The 17738-nt window shown below is 35.8% G+C and overlaps 1 protein-coding gene across 4 annotated transcripts in view; it reads right to left on the minus strand.

Annotated features, from left to right (window-relative positions):
* Window positions 1–17738, minus strand: part of LOC6041213 (unconventional myosin-IXb) — a 121402-nt gene that overhangs the window by 29933 nt on the left and 73731 nt on the right. The window contains exons 7-12 of one of the 4 annotated variants that reach the window (XM_038265030.1): window positions 14272–15225; window positions 14072–14214; window positions 13872–14007; window positions 13547–13812; window positions 13364–13411; window positions 8602–9042 (exon numbers count right to left, since the gene is read on the minus strand). In XM_038265030.1, the coding sequence (XP_038120958.1) occupies window positions 8602–9042; window positions 13364–13411; window positions 13547–13812; window positions 13872–14007; window positions 14072–14214; window positions 14272–15225 (1988 nt within the window). The remainder of the gene's footprint in view (window positions 1–8601; window positions 9043–13363; window positions 13412–13546; window positions 13813–13871; window positions 14008–14071; window positions 14215–14271; window positions 15226–17738) is intronic. The other 3 variants (XM_038265031.1, XM_038265032.1, XM_038265033.1) reach the window with 3 other exon arrangements.

Here is a 17738-nt window from a genome sequence, read left to right on the forward strand (position 1 = left end):
AACTGTTACTGGGATGATCGGATTGATTGTTAAAATAACAAAAATAATAACAAAGATTTGTTCGAAGAATAACTACAAATGTTATTATTCTGTTATTATTATAAGAATCAAATAACAAAAAAAAATCATAGCGACGAATAACAAATCTTGTTATAAATAACATCAAATGATATTGGCCTAGTATTTTCAAATATCAAAAAATGTTATTTCAAGGTTATTTCCGTCTGCTCGGGATGAATCAACCAACAAATTGCGAAACAAAGGTAGGAGAGATTCCAATGTTTAAACAACTTATTTTACCAAACTTTAACAGAAACATGTTTCCTAACACTTTCTTAAAATATTCAAATTTTAATTTGCAGACATGCCTCGGTTTTGCAAGCCTCGGTTTTGCACTGCCCCTGTTTTGATTCGTTGAAAAATCATACAAACATCACAAAATTATAGTGTTTTGGATTCGTGATGATGTCAGCAATCGATTAAAATTATAATTTCATGTATTTTGAAAATTTAAAGTTTCTCAAAAAATACTCAAAATTATTGTTATTGCAATATGGATATCAAATAATTGGAATTTTTTCACACATTTCGAATGTAAAATCATTTTTTTTATAACACTTTTCACAAAACTACGTATTTTCGAAAAAAAACTCAAAATTTCAGTTTTTACAATATGGGTAACAGACGATCAGGATTTTTTTCATACATTTCAAATGTAATAACAACATTGTTTGAAAATATTCAAAATGTTCACAAAACTACGTATTTTCGAAAAAATACTCAAAATTTCGGTATTTACAATATGGGTATCAAACGATCGGGATTTTTTCATACATTTCGAAAGTTATTAAAAACACGAAAATACTCTAAATTTTCACAAAACTACGATTTAAAAAAAAATACACAAAATTTCAGTTTTTACAATGTGGGTATCAAACGATCGGGATTTTTTCATACATTTCGAATGTAATAACAACATTTTCTAGAAATACTCAAAATTTTCTCAAAACTACGTATTTTCGAAAAAATATTCAAAATTTCAGTTTTTACAATATGGGTATCAAACGATCGGCATTTTTCCATACATTTTGAATGTAAAAACAATTTTTTTTGAAAATACTCAAAATTTTCACAAAACTGCTTACAATTGTATGAAAAAATCCCGATGTGGGTATCAAAACATTTTTAAAACTGAAATTTTAATTATTTTTTTTGAAAATACGTAGTTTTGTGAAATTGTTGAGTACTTTCATTTTTTAATAACTTTCGAAATGTATGAAAAAATCGCGATCGTTTGATACCCATATTGTAAAAACTGAAATTTTGATTTTTTTTGGAAAATACGTAGTTTTGTGAAAATTTTGAGTATTTTCAAAAAATGTTGTTATTACATTCGAAATATATGAAAAAATACCGATCGTTTGATACCCACATTGTAAAAACGGAAATTTGGAATATTGTTACGAAAATACATAGTTTTGTGAAAATTTTTAGTATTTTAATTATTTAATAAGTTTCAAAATGTATGAAAAAATACCGATCGTTTGATACCCATATTGTAAAAACAGAAATTTTGAGTATTTTTCAAAAATACGTAGTTTTGTGAATGTTTTGAGTATTTTCAAAAATGTTGTTTTTACATTCAAAATGTATGAAAAAATCCTGATCGTTTGATACCCATATTGTAAAAACTGAAATTTTGAGTATTATTTTTTTCAAAAATACGTAGTTTTGTGAAAATTTGAGTGTTTAAAAAAAATTATTAAAAATTCGAAAAAAAAGATCATTTGATACCCATATTGCAATAACCATATATTTCTGGTTTCTTTAGAGAATAAAAATGCATTTTCAAAAAACAGGAAAAATACGTTTTTTTGTGAAAATTTTCATGAAATTATAATTTTAATGGATAGCTGACATCATCCTGATTTCAAAAAACTATAATTTTTTGATGTTTGCATGGTTTTTCATACGACTATAGCCAATGTATCCCATATAGCCAAAATCCCATAAGCTCTGTGCCTCGGTTATGCACGCCTCGGTTTTGCATCCCCCATATGCGGTGCAAAACCGAGGCATGACTGTAATTTGAATAATCTTTTTTTAGCTGTAATCGTACGATATTACAGAGAAATGAATTTCAATCGCTCCCAAGAAAAATAAGTGCTTAGTCGATACTTGAAAAAAAAGAACATGGCTTTATTTTAAGATTTATTCCCTCATTTTAAATAACTCATTTTTAAGTAACTGTCAACACAGATTTCGTTAAAATCGGACCTAGTTAAGGTGAAGCCGTTGATCATTTTCGAAGAAATTCGATCATCACTATAAAATATGTTGTATTAAATTCAATTTAACGAATTTCAGCACCAAAATGAATCAGCATGTGCCGGTTGTTGCCATCTTGAAGCCACTGAAGGAATTTTTTATTTAAAAAAAATTTGCTTCAAAATTTATATAATTTTGTGGCACAGTCATTGACGTCCTAGTTGGCAATCATTGATTAATGACGATTTCCATAACTTTACAAGGAATGGGATAATCGTTACCAATAGGAATCAGCATGTGTAGGGCACTATTAAAAGTGACGCAATATTTATATCTTTGAACGAAAAATCATGACAATGATGGAAGTCTTCACGTTACGAAAGAGTTATGAAAGTTTTCTTTTAACTCTTTGCTGGGTGAATTTATTAAAAATTTGATTGGCCTTTCAAAAGCTGTAAATGGTGTTTGCATTCGTAGCTGCCGTATATTCAAGTAAATGTATTAGTGATATCGGAATTTCCCCCAGAAATCTTAAAACTCTCGCAATGAAGAGAAGAGAGTGTCGATCGGATTCGATTTTTTACTCTCCCTCAATGGGTGTTCAGTGAAACTTTTGTCATGAAGAATCATTCATCGCTGGTTGATAGCAAATTGATAAACCAAATTTTAGTGACAGTTGTCATAATTTGAACAACACTTAAGCAACTCTTTGTTGCTTAACGTTTTCTGCAAATTTCTGCCAGAAAACTAGCAAACCCGCTCCCCAATCCCAACCCAAGCAGGATCCAAAGCGACACCAAATCTTCAAACCCAATCGGATACTCGTTTGGTCTCAGCAAAGTACTAAAGTGTCCTCCCATGGTGGTGTAATGACCGTAGATCTTGCGCCATATCCCGGACTCGAAAACCAGCCTCATGTAGTGCTCGAAAAGAGTCCGAATCGGGTGATTCTTCGCAAATCCGTAGCAGCTCGCGTATGATCTGAGCCGTTTCTCGAGGATGATGACCAGTTTGTCGTTGGTTCGGGGGTTAAAGTTGTACTCGCTGCGTTCGAAAACCTCCGCAGTTTTGCAGTAGTGAATTGTTGCGTATTCACCGATTAACGTTTCTTTTTTGTTTTCGATGGTATGCATAACAATTCCTTTGAATTCTTCTAGTATAACTCGCTCTTGAGGAAAAACGGCAAACACTTCGTTTCGTTCAATCAATTGCTCAATGGTTTTTGGGTCTTCATAATATTTCAAATCGGATAGAAATTGAATCACCTTGGCGAGGTATCCTTCCGTGAGGTTGAACTCCAAGATAACGAAAGCCAGAATTATCAACCTCAACTTGACCCCGTTCAACAGGAATTTAAGAACCATAAGTGCAACAACCACAATCCAAAGCTCAAATTTGAATGGTTTAGTCAGCTGGAGTAGACCCAACCGATGATGGCGTTTTGGAACTGAAATACACAGCTCATCCCATTCTGGGAGATACGTCCAGTCCAAATTACTGCTTTTGTTGTGACGTGATCTGAACAAACTCAAGTCAAATGTTGCTCGTCGATCAGAGTCTCCAAAAGCTAATGTAATGTTTTCTTCACCATCCCTTCGATCGGTGTACTCTGCGGTCGCCAAATGTGCCTGACTGATGGTGTCCAGCAACTGCACGTCAAAGCCTTTGAGCTGATCGTGTTCTACATAGAAATAAGGAACTAAAATTTTCAAGAGTACTCGATATCGGTATCCACGAAAGACGCCATGTTTTCTGGCGAATAGATTATCCACCGCTTGTTTAGCTGAGAAATTGATGTGTTCTTTACGAGCCCAATCGTACGAAACAAGCTGAACATTTGTGCTGGATTTCCCATGAATTACGTAAACAGCGTTGATAATTCCAAGTTCTCGCAGAGACTGGGAAGTTTCGGAAATAACTTTGTGGACATTTTCCGATTGAAATAAAATCAATACAAAGTATCCCGCATGATTGAAACATGCTACTTCAGAGATCTGAAATTCAAACAAATGCTGTGAGCCGTACAATAAAAGTGCCAATTGCACCTACCTCAGTTTTTGATTTCGGTAGTTGAATTAAAAACAAAGAACAGCTTCTCTTAGTTGTAGCTTGGCGTGCATTGATCAGCCAAACGTGCACTAGTTTGCCCTGAGAACGCAGAATAGCATCCAGAATATTATGATCAATGCCGACAAATGCCACATCCGTGATTTGTGATCTACTCAATGTCAACTCGATAATATGGTTAAATTCCACAGAAACAGCCAGATAGATCCCTGTACAGAACACCAAAATTGCAACCAACTTCATTGCGATATCAAACGATAGTGGCGTTATTTTCCATGAATGTTTGCTGTTAGTATAGCCTTTGGTGCTAATGAATTAATTATTGCTTCTATGTATTTAATATTGGGTACAATTGGGTTATCGAAAAGGATAAAGTCATCTAGAACTTTTTAATACCGGGGTAAGAGTTGTTCTTACGCATCTGTGATTAAAGTCAACACAAAACCTTTTAATGGATATTTTTTTCAATTTGAATTGACCTTAGTGAGTTTTTTTTCTTAAATGTGGAATTTAAAAAAAATGTATTTTAAAATTAGGCCGTTGCAAATATTTTTTAAGGTTTTTGTCGCAAATCCCCTTCAAAATCGGTTCGAAAAAACAGGGAGCAAAAAAATTTTTTTTCAAAAAACTTCAAAATTTCAAAGGATATAGAAGTCTAACCAACTGAAAACAGTTAGAAATGCATTTTCCTGCGTTTAAGATCATATTTAGCATGTCTGGGATCGATAAAAAATATGTTCAATTTTTGTGAATTCCAATGTACAGCACCGCAAAAAGGTTTTTTTTCGGCGAAAAAAAATCTCTTCAATGCTTGGATATTTTGAAAACTAATGATTGCAAAACAACTGGGCAGGTGAAAAATGCACTTTAAATCCCTTTTTTCATTCAAATGTTGAGATTTTTTGCAACGGCCTTATAGCTTTTTTTAATTTTTTTTCCATTTCTTGGTTTTTTTTTTATTTTAAAAATCCTGCTTGATTTTTTTTAATTTTTGAGATTCTTAATTTTTTGAAAGAAAAAGAGTTTTTTATGTACCTCATTTTTTAAATTATTGAAAATTTTAAAATGTTGAAATTTGTGAAATATTTGAATTTAGTTTTTGAAGTTCGTTTTAATGTTTTGAAACTTTTAAATAGATTTATTTTAAAAAATTGCAATAACCTTCATCAGGATGTCACATCCTGCATTTTTTGTGACTCAATTTCACCCCTGATGATGAAATGTCACAAGTTTCAATAATTAAAAAAAAAAACACTAAGAAACGGATCCGAAAATTTTAAGAAACTGATATTTTTTAATTCGCACTATTAAGCACTAGCGTGCACAGGGTGAAGCAATTTTTTTCTAAAATTGGTCAGGGGATGTCCATAAACGATGAAATTTTTCAAACGCTCATATGGATGCCCTCCTTCCTCGAGGATCTAGACATGCTAGTGATATTAAGGCTAGTCAAATTTTTATTTCAAGTTTTGTCACCCCCTCCCCCTTCTCACCCTTTCAAAATTGTTCCGAAAAATCAGGAGGCAAAAAAAATTCAAAAAACTCCAAAATTTCAATAGAAATCTAAGTGAAATCAGCTGAAATCAATTAAAAATGCATTCCCCAGCGTTTTTAGCATGTTTGGGTTAATTTTAAAATCTTTTGAAAACTTTCGATGTTTAGTATCGCAAAAAGTTTTTCTTTCGAGCTATTCCAGCTCAAATCAGGAATTTTTCTGGTACTTTTGTACCCGACCCTCTGCGATTTCAATGAATTTTTGTAGACATGTTATCCTAGGCCTATATAAGCCATTTTTGTGTATATGAAGCCAATAGTACTTGAAAATAACATTTGAGGAGGGCTTGAGGTATTTAAATATTTTTGTATTTTGTAATTTAAAAATTACTGTATCTCGAAGCCGTTGCATCGTACCAAAAAGTAGTCAAAAACAAATTTGTAGGAAATTGGACGGGCTTTCTGAAAAAAAAAATACACTGAAACAAAAATACACGCCACATCTATGAGATTTTTTGGTTTTTAAGTCTAAAACTTAAATTTAAAGGTGATGTCACGATTTTTTTTCGTTCAAAATTTTTGAGGAAATAGCCTAAAATGTTACCAAAAGACTGACGAAAAATGCAGGATGGTATGTCTCCCCTAAAAAAATACAAAAATCATTTACTAAAACTGTTTTTTTGAAAAGTGGTCTAAACGTCAAAATTTTTAAAAACCAGTAGTGGGAATCGATTTTCCAGACTATTTTACATAAAAGTCTTCATATTGACCATTATCCTATGTCCAATCCGTGGGAAGATACAGCGGTTTTAAAAATAAAAATGTTGAAAAAACGGGTTTTTTTGTGGTTTTTGGCAATTTCTATATGACAGACTTGGTTTTTCAGTCTCGTAAATATTTTTACCGGAAAGCTCCTCCAATTTCCCATAAGTTTGTCTTTGACAGGCTATTACCTCAAAAATTTTGAACGAAAAAAAATCGTGATACCCTTTAAATTTAAGTTTTAGACTTAAAAACCAAAAAATCTCATATAAGTGGCGTGTATTTTTGTTTCAGTGTATTTTTTTTAGAAAGTCCGTCCAATTTCCTACAAGTTTGTCTTTGACCACTTTTTGATACGACGCAACGGCTTCGAGATACAGTAATTTTTAAATTTAAAATACAAAAATATTTAAATACCTTACGCCCTTCTCAAATGTTATTTTCGAGTACTATTGGCTCCATATACACAAAAATTGTTTATATAGGCCAAGGATAACATGTCTACAAAGTTTCATTGAAATCGGAGAGGGTCGGGTACAAAAGTACCAGAAAAATTCCTGATTTGAGCTGGAATTGCTCTTTAGCTAAAATTTTTGTTTTCGTCAAATCTTACATTTTTTGAAAACTAGTGATTGCAAAACATCTGAACTAGTGTAAAATGCCTTTTTTTAAACACATTTTGCTTCAAATGTTGAGATGATTATTATTGTTATTTAATTTTTTATTTATTTTTTTGTTTTTGCTCCCCCCCCCCCTTGACCCCGGTAAATTTCAAAATTTCTGAAAATTATAAAAAAATTAAATTTTCAAAAGTAAAAAAAAAAACATAAAACTAAAAAATTGAGCAATTTCTAAAATCCAAACAATTTGAAAATAAAAATTAAATTCATATAATGTTTTTAAATCAAAACATCCAAGAAATAAAAAAAAGAATCAGTCAACTTTTTTTGCCCAAAAAAACTTTTTTTAATGTACATCGATTTTTTACAATATTTTACAAATCAAAATATTGTTAAACTAGTTTCAATTATACTAAAAATCACAATAAATGCAGGAAATGCAATTTTAAATTCAAAACATTTCTACGAAAATCACGATAACTCGTGATGGCTAAAAGCATTTTTATGTTTATTGTCTGCACTACAAATTTGTATAACATTACAAACTGTAACAATGCAAATTCAAAGCCTCATAAAGTAAAAAAAACCTTAAAATGTTTTTCATTTTTATTCTAAATGAAAAAATGTCAGTTTCAACGCAGATAATTCTGTACAAAATGATCATTCTGTTTGGCTGTTTACAAAAAAGGTTCAAAATAGATCGGTCAGTGACTAAAACTGATCGTCATTTGAATGTGCTTTCAGTCAGGCACAGCATTCCTATCTGAAAACGTCATTTGATTGCGCACCCGCCAAGAACAAAATTTCGAAGCGACCGTCAGTGAACACGCACACAAAGTTGAAACGATCGAAAACGGGCTCGACACTCAAGCAGCCGATTCTCTCTCAACCCTTCTCGTTCTTGTTCGTGCGGTGCTGGCAATCATTTGAATGCAGTCAAGGTGGAAATTCGGTAGAATGTCAAACTGGTGAGAGTCAAATGACTGTGTTGTGTTCATTCGTTCGTTTGTGGACGAACGAAAAAATAATATCTCTGTTAAATAAATAAATAAATACTTTGAAACAATTTTCAGCATGAGTAACGTCGAAAATTTAGTAGTTTTAGTACTGGAGAAAATGAAACAAATTAGAATAGAAAAGACCTGTATACATAAATGGAAATATACATTTAGTACAAATACGTGCACTCGTTGCAAACTGAGAAAGTAAGAGAAGAGAAGTTGTTCTAAGTAGAAGGCTCACAATAAGCTAAAAACACACAGCGCTAAACAAAACAATAATAAAACATCATGACGTGGAGGTGACGAATGATCTCGTGATGCTGATAGGGTTGGGCGAATTAATCTTAAAAGCAAAATAAAACAAACTAAAAACAAAACAAAAATCTTACATCACAATCTGCGAAGCGCGCGCCATTACATCTTGCGACGAGCGTTCAAAGCGGCTCCGTGCGGCCAACGACGACGACGACAGCTTCCCGCTGGTTCCGACACTTCCGGCGTTCGCTGCCGATTGTTTGCCGCTACTAATGCTACCACTAGCGTTACTACTATATACAGAGTACAGCGCGGAGGACGCGGACGCTCCGGAGGTCTGCTGCGGTGGCTGGTTCTGGGTGCTTTCGTAGCTTAGCTTACCGTCGGGGAAGTTTTTGTTGTTGAACGCATAGCTGGACCAGGACCGGCGCGGAGTTCCACCGCCGCCGCTGGTGCTGTTGTACGACGACTGGACCGTTCCGGGACCGAGCGATTGGCGGTAGCTGACGCTGTTGCTGTTGTTGTTCGATCCGGCCGTCGAGGTGATGTCGTGCATGGCATTACTGATTCGTTTGCTGGATTTTCGACACATTCGTGGATGGCCCAGCGCAGATAGCGATGTGTTCGATGGGTTGATTTTTTGGTGGAGGGGGTGATGGAAGGTTTGTGCGTTGTTGCATTGTTTTTATTTTACAATGAGAGTTCGGATATGGTGGTGGGAGGGCGTGATCGTGTTGGTGGTGGTGGTTGATGAGTTGAAAGTAAAAAGAAAATAAAATTAAACACGTAAAAAATAGGGTGAGAGGTGCGCATGAAATCGGAGATGGAATAGATTCGTAGAAAACAAAACAAAAACACACTCACAAAAATGTAACACAAAAGCCGGCGCAAGAAATGTTTTGTACAGCTGAGGAGTGGAATTGTGACACAACAGTGGAAAACTCAAAACATGATCAGAAATCCAAAACGCAATGTTGCAATGAATGTGACAATAATGAAATGAGACCAAATTTTATGTACAGCAGTTTTAAGGAAAAATACACACACGGAAATTTCCAAAAATGCAAACGACACACGCATTTTCAAATAGAATCCCTGAAGTCAAGAGATTGTATTAGCACCTAAACTTCCTAGCTCGAGGAAAAGGTAAAGTTTCTATAAAATAAATCCTTTTTCTCGAACTTGGGAGTTTAGGTGTTAACTTTGTATATAATTAGAAATACACACTGAAACGAGTTGAAACCCCAATTGGCAGAATTGGTCCTAGCCATTAGGAACGTTTGGCATAATCAGTCTAGTAAAACAAGATGGTTTATGTGACTAGGTTGTTTACGTACATTTGGATATTTTTTTTTTATATTTTAGAATAAAAATATGTTTTATATGAAAAATCACAAAGCATGATTGTCAATCCCAAAATCAAGATTTTTTTTATGTTATAGGACAAATATTAGAAATCACTCATTTGAGTGGTAAAAAGTTCAAGTTTTCAAAACTTGTTCTGAAAAGAAATACTTTTCGACAGAGAAAGTCAGCCATGGACACTATTTTTCAAATTGAAATCTGGCTTTATTGAAATATTATAAAAATTGATATATTAAAAAATAATAAAAATTGAGACACTCAAAAAAAGTTATAAAACCAATAAAAAAACAGAAAAATAAAAATAAAAGCAACTTTTAAAAAAGATAAAAAACTAAAACAAGTTTTATTTTAATATTTTCGCCTTCCTCACGTTACTGAGGAAAGGCTATAAAATTACTCGAAAAATGAACTTCTCAATTAGACCTCCTAGACCCACCTTCATGTATACCTATCGACTCAGAATCAAATTCAGAGCAAATGTCTGTGTGTGTGGTGGGATGTTGATCAAAAAATTGTCACTCAATTATCTCGACATTGGCTGAATCGATTTTGTCTGTTTTGGCGTCATTCGATCCGTCTTGGGGTCCCATAAGTCGCTATTAAAAATTATGCAGTTTAGTAAAGTACTTCAAAAGTTATGCTAAAAAAAACGATTTTAACAAAAGTCAGGAAGATTGTAAAAAGGGTGGTTTTTGTAAGAATACCCGTCATGCTATACATTTCAGAAAGGTATTTAAAAGACCTTTCGCCTAACACATTGAAGATCAAACAAATCTATCAAAAGTTATAAGCACTTAAGTGTTATTTATACGCTTTTTGGAGGCCGGATCTCAGATATGTTGATGAAAACATTGTCCGGATCTCTCATGCGACCTATCGTTGTATAGGTATTCAAAAGAGCTTTCCAACGCGTCCAAAACATTGAAGACCTGACAACCCTATCAAAAGTTATAAGCACTTCAGAGTTATTTATGCACTTTTTGGAGGCCGGATCTCAGATATTTTGATGGAAAAGTGGTGCGGATCTATCATGCGACCTATCGTTGGATGGGTGTTCAAAAGACCTTTCTAACGCGTCCAAAACATTGAAGATCTGACAACCTTATCAGAAGTTATAAGCACTAAAGTGTTATTTACGCACTTTTTGTATTTTGGATAGCACCCTTTAAATGTGAGGAAGGCGCCAACCACCTAAGGGTGGATTTAGTATCGTTTTTATATAAAACAGCATAAATATATAAATTAAAAAAAAAACGAAAAGAAAATATTTAAAACAAAAATAAGTTTGTTAAAAGTTTTTGTTCAAATTCCATGAGAACTCAAAGGGGAGGAAATTTAAATTTTCATAGAAAAACGTGCAGAGTTGATAGTAAACTATTTAAAATACATTGTCAAACGTTATTTTTTGTATTTTAATAAAATAAATCACTTTTGGACTTTGAGCAAATTTTGAATTTTGGGACCACAGATCGGAAGAACATAAAACATTAGGATAACAAATATTTCATAAATTGATAGTTATTTTGCAAATTTTCGTAAGTAGCATTAATGTTAGAATAAGAATTTTGTGATACTTTTGTTCAAAATTGAAAAAGGGCTTGAAACAAAAAAACCATTAAAAAAATAACGACTAACTAATATAAAACAAAAAATTTAAAAATACAATAAAGATAAATTTCTGGAGTTTTTTTTAAAAGGTCCAATAAACCAAATTTTCGGTCTTTGCTTTTTGGGTGTTTTAATACCCCTTACTCAAGGCGGTTTCAAAAACACCCAAAAAGCTAAAAACTGGAAATTAGGTTTATTGGACCTTTACAAAAAAAAACTCCAGATTTTTATAAAAATTTAAAATATAAGAAAAAAAAAACTAATACAAACTAAAAAACTTTGAAAAAAATATTCTTCAGAAAAGAATAAATATATAAATTAAAAAAATCCTGAAAGAAAATATTTTATAAAAAAATATGTTTTTGAAATAAAAAAAATAATTAAAGAAAAAAAGTTTTGTTAAAAAATTTTGCTGAAATTCCCCTAAAAAAATTCATTGAAAAACTTATACAATTGGTTAAAAATTATTGAAAATACATTGTATAACATTTATTTTAGAATTTTAATCAAATAGTTAACTTTTTGACTTTAAACAAATTTTGAATTTTGGGACCACAGATCGGAAGAAGACATAAAACATTAGGAAAATATTTTTTTTTCATAAATTTATAGATATTTTACATATTTTTGGTATTAGTCTTCCTGTTAGAATGTATAAAGCATTTTGTGACAGTTCTTGCTTCAAAATTAAAAAGGGCTTGAAACAAAAAACCTGTAAAAAATAAAATCATAATAAAAAATAATAATTAAAAAATATAATCAAAATAAAATAATTAAAATACTTAAAAAATATAAAAAATCAAAGAAAAATAATTTTTATTTTACGAATTTAATAAGACAATTTTTTTCAAGCCTTGAATTTGTGATTATGAATTTGGAAATTTTTGATTTTTTAAATTTTAAATGTGTATTCTTTCAAATTTGCAACAGAATTGAAAAGTTTTATAAACTTTTAGCATTTCTAGGCATGAATCAAAGCATAATTATTGATTTTAAAGAAACGAAAAGTGAAAAAAATTCCGCGGAGGCAGTCGTTTTAAAAAAAGGTGGAACGATGTTTTTGGTCGCAGAAATTACAGATTTGTTCAAATCAAGTTCTGCAAAATTTTAAGATCATCTAGACATTCTTACAAATCTCTGGATCTGAATCGTCCCGACTGGTTGAGTAATGCCCGAGAACCAGCGAGTTGAAGTTACCGTTCCAACTTTTTTGGGAGGCTTGGGCGTCCGTGTAAGTTGGACATGCGTTGGGCGTCCCAGTGTTAAGTGACATACTTGCTAACGGGCTTATAAGCCATGAAATTTTGAATTCAGTTAGTTTTATACTTTCAGACCTGCTTTTTTTTCGAAAATTTGCCTGATATTTGTCCCGTGCGATGATAATTATTCAAAATAACTCATTGTCTTTGACCAGTTATGCCAATTGTTCCAAGTGACTCAGACTTTTTATGCCAAACCCGTTACTTCAAATTGAATAAACCTTTCTGAAATTGTATTTTATTGATTCATTTCTTATGAAACCTTAGGTCTTTGAAGTTTGTTTCAATCGCAAATCCACACTGTAAAACTCCTGGGAGCGAATAACATTTCACTCGTTTGAAAGCCAAAAAACAAACCCCCAGAACAACAACAGAAGCACAACACCGTTCGAACGGGACACAACAAGGGCAACCAATAACAAAAAACAAAAGAGCACGAATATAACGAACGACAAGACTCAACAAGGCACAACCCACGTGTAACGCCACATCACAAAGTTACACGCGGTAACGAAATCAATATAAACCAGAAAATATATAAAAGACAACACAACCATCCGGGGGAATGGAGGCAAAACGGGGTAAAAACAATAGCCAGGACAAAACACAGAGAAAAAGAGAAAGAGAGAAAAAGACAAAAGGACACGAAGGGGACTCCACTTACGCGATTCGATTAATCGTAAGGTTCACCGAGGAAACCGTCACAAGATGACTAGGCGAAGAATGGGTGCGAAAAAAGAAACAAATTCGAAACATTTGAGAAGAGTCGCACAAGGTACGAATTGCAGCGCGATGATGACCCTCAACCTCGGAACCTCCCACGCGATTTCGGAGACCGCGAACTTACCTCACGATGCTCTCGTTCGGAGCGCGGTAGCGGCTCTTGGTGGCGAGCTTGTTGAACGACTGGTCGGCGCGCTCCTTGCGGTGCTTGATGCCGGCCGACCGGAAGGCGAAGTAGCCGCGAAAAAAGGCCCGCAGGATGGCCCACCGGAAGACGGCAACGGGGTCGGCGCCGACCAGCTCGCGCACGAACGCCATGCTCGAGTTCTTCAGCACACTTACGATGTCCTGCCGCATCAGGTCCAGGTTCTTCTCGCGCATCTCGGCCACCTAAAAAAATGTTAGTCGGAGTTTAAAAATGTGAAACTACGAATTACGACCAAACTAACCTGATATTTGACCTTGCCGGCGTAGTGCTTGATGATAAATGCGTTTTCCTTGCGCTGCGGCTTCTCGTAGAACTGGCTTTCCTTGTGGACGCTGTTGAACTTTTGCAGCAGGGTTTCGTTGGTGGCTCCCGGGAAGCTGAAGATAGAATGTGTTGTGATTAAGAAATTTGAAGTCAAGCGACAAATTGCATCGAGCTTACTTGCACAGATCATCCAGGATGCAGAGCAGACCAGACGGTTTTGACTCGAACAGCTGCAGGCAGCCGGAGTTGTCGAGGAACTCGATGTCGGTCCACTTGATGCCTTCCCGCTTGTACTCCTTTTGCTCGTACTTGAACACGTGCTGGAATGAAGAAGGGCTTAGGGCTTCTGGTCAGATTCAATTCGAACTCAAACCTACCAAGTTGAAATAATACTGAAGATGCTCGTTGGCATAGTTGATGCACAACTGCTCGAAGCTGTTCTGCAGGCCAAAGTCTTCGAAGCCGAAAATGTCCAGCACGCCGATCGAGTGGCCGGTGTGCACGGTTTGGTCCTTGTTGAGCAGGGCGTGGTTCACCTGCAGCACGATCCAGTCGAACAACGCCCCGTACAGACACTTGGCCAGCGCGTCCCGAGCGGCGATCGCTTCCGGCAGTTTGTACTGCATGATCAGCGTTTCGCCGCTGGCCTTAACCCGTTTGGACGTGAGCGCAGACAGCAGCGTTTCCTGCTTGACTCGCAGCAGCTCCGAGATGAGACCGACCACTTCCGGGTTCCGCACCTGGACACTCTCGTCGTGGTGGTACGTGGACTTTTTCGGGAAGAACTCCACATTTCCTAGCAGCAACACCGCCGACAACACCGCAAACAGTCGCCGCTGCTTTTCCGCCGAGAAGCCCACCATCTCCATGCTCTGTTTCAGCCGGGAGAACTCGTACTTTTCGTCACAGTTCTCCAGCGTGAGATTCTTCGCGTTCAGATAGTGGTACTTCTCGGCGGGCAGAAGGTGCAACGACACGCGCTCCTGCTCGGTCGCCCCCGACAACAGATAGTAGAACACGTGGTAGTTGCGCTCGTAATGGCCCTGCGACACGATCCGACTCTTCTCCAGCAGGTACTTCTGGACGACCGCACCCTGGACCATCCCATTTTCGCGATAGTTCACCTGGATGAACTTCCCGAAACGACTGCTGTTGTTGTTGTGCGCCGTTTTGGCGTTTCCGAACGCCTCCAGAACCGGACCCGCGCTCAGAATGGTCTGCTCGACGCCGGACCCGTGGGCGCCCTTCTGCGAGAGCGCAGTCAGGTGGTGCAGCAGGAAGTTGGTGCTCTCGGTTTTGCCGGAACCACTCTCGCCGCTGATCACAATGCACTGCAAAAAAGAATGAAAAATCATTAAAATTCACATAAAAAATAATTTCTCGATAATGAACACATCAAAGTACCACAAACTATCGGTGCATGGCCCTTTCCAATAACCTCAATGTGCAGGTGCATGCTTTTAATTTAGCACCCCCACCCCGTGACAAACTCACAATGTGATGCGGGGTCCGACTAATGTAAAAGTTTGCATGTGGCCACTGTTGCGCGCCGCTGCTACTGTCCAGGTGTGTCACGAGCAGTGATTGAATGTCCTGCATTAGGACGAAACTGGAGCAAACGTTTCATTCCAGAACTAACATGTCATTTATTTAACATTAATTGCAATTAGGTCCCTCCACCCTATCGCTCGAACACACCCCCGCGGAATCACGGAGCCTCAGAGCATTGTGGGCGCAATCAAAGTGGGCGTCGTAAAAGTTGTAACGGTTGGTAGAGCGAGCGTCATGCCATTGTGCAACCCCGAGAATACCTGGAACTGTAAGCCTACACAGACTCCTGGGGGAACGGGAACAGGAAACAGGATGCTGCCTAGAACAGATTTGTGGGGGCGCACGCGAGAAAAAAAAGGATGCAACCGTTTAGCCGGTAGCTACCGACACCTACACGTAAATTGGTGGTCAGTATGTGTAGCACAACTCTATATATTGAAGAAAAAAAAGCTCTTCTGATTTCTTCAAATATTTCGAAAGAATTGGGCTCTTTAAATACAAAAAAAAAAAAATCAAACCATCCACTTTCACGACCCCCGGGTCTTTTGTGGTATCTATTGCAAGTTTCTGCTCGAACCTAGGAGTCCAAAGGCTTGAATGAGGAGGGCACCCAAACCTCGTTCTACTCAAAAGAACCTTCCAACATCAGGGTTCAAATTCACGACCTTTGGATTGCGAGTCTAAACGCCGCCAGCGATTTCTTCGGAGCAGGCTTGGTTTGTTGTGTTGTTTGTACTTATGGCGGCCATGTTTGTTTTAGAAAAACCTTCAAATCTTGATTCAGAATGTTTCAATCAAAAAATAGGTTTCTTTGTGATGTTCGTGGAAGCATTTTACATATAGTGATTATTTTGTCATTCCAATTTACTATTTCTGGACCCTGAATTCAGAATCACCATTGACAGTCATTGCCCCAAAAGTGAAGGACACCATTTACCACCTTAAGTCTGAAACTTGTCTTGCCAATTTATTTATGTTTTGCATTAAAATGAAAAAAGTGATCAGAAATTGTTTTAAATCGTGTTTTATATGGTTGTACATAAAAATGATATAGGGCTTTAGGACCCTATTACCATACAAAATGTAGACTTGAATATTTAAAAAGAAAATTCGATACACAGTTTAATTTATTAATATTATTATTTATTATTCATGATATTATTTTTTAAAAACAAAGCACATTCTAAGTAAAGCTTCAAAAATAGGGCAAAATGTTTAAAATAAAATTAGCAACTGCAAAAATTTAGTGGAAAACGGATTTAGAAGATTATTCAATTTTAGAACGTTAAATTGCAGATCAGTCACGTTTTATTGCTTGTTTTTTTTTAATTATTCCTACTCTAAAAGTGGTGATTTTGAGCAATCTTTTTCTTCGATAAACTTTACTTTTCTTACCTAGAGATTTTAACTTTTTTATTCATACACATACACTTTCTAGACGTCCGAAGCTTATGTGTGGTGAGTCACCCGAAACTTCTTTTACGCAAATGGACCGACGTTTTACTTCCCCATACAATAGAAGGCCAGGAGGATAAGGCGGGAATCGAACCCGCGCCCCTTAGCAACTTAGGGATCGACAGCCGCAGCCGCTAACCTCCGCGCCACGAGGCCCTCCCATGAGCATAAAAATACAACTTGGCATAAGGCCATGTGTTGTTTGACAATACAGTGGACTCTCTGGCGGTCGATCTTCTCGATATCAATAATGCTCCAGTTGTCAATAAATTTTTCAGTCCCTTCAAATAGATTGCTTTGATTTTTTGTTCTATAATTTGATATCTCCCGTTCTCGACGGTCCCTTCAATATCGACAACGAGAGAGTCCACTGTATTTAATTTTTTTCCAAAAATCTTTTCTTTTCAAATGCTTTGGTATTAGATTTTGCGTCAAAGATGCCAGAAACTCTAGCGAAAAGATGACTTTTTTAGTCCCCTTTTTTTAGGGGACCATCCATAAACCACGTGGACACTTTAGGGGGGGGGGGGGTATGGCGATTGCCCACGATCCATACAAAAAAGTTTTTTTTTGTAAGGACAATTGTCCACGAGGGGGGGGGGGGTAACAGATTCACAAAAAAGTGTCCACGTGGTTTATGGATGGTCCCTAGGAATAAAACTTTTATTAATAGAAGCCTTATACACAGCTGAAAGGTTCCCCAGAACTCTGTACTGCACTTACAAAACTACAATATAGGAAAATTTAAAATGCTTCGGGATGTTGAGGTAGAAATTAATTTGTATTTCAATTTTAAAATATAATACTTGTTCATTAAACTTGCGCTTTGGAAGTATTT

Source organism: Culex quinquefasciatus, chromosome 3, assembly GCF_015732765.1.
Source record: "Culex quinquefasciatus strain JHB chromosome 3, VPISU_Cqui_1.0_pri_paternal, whole genome shotgun sequence".
In the NCBI taxonomy this organism is placed as follows: Eukaryota; Metazoa; Arthropoda; class Insecta; order Diptera; family Culicidae; genus Culex; species Culex quinquefasciatus.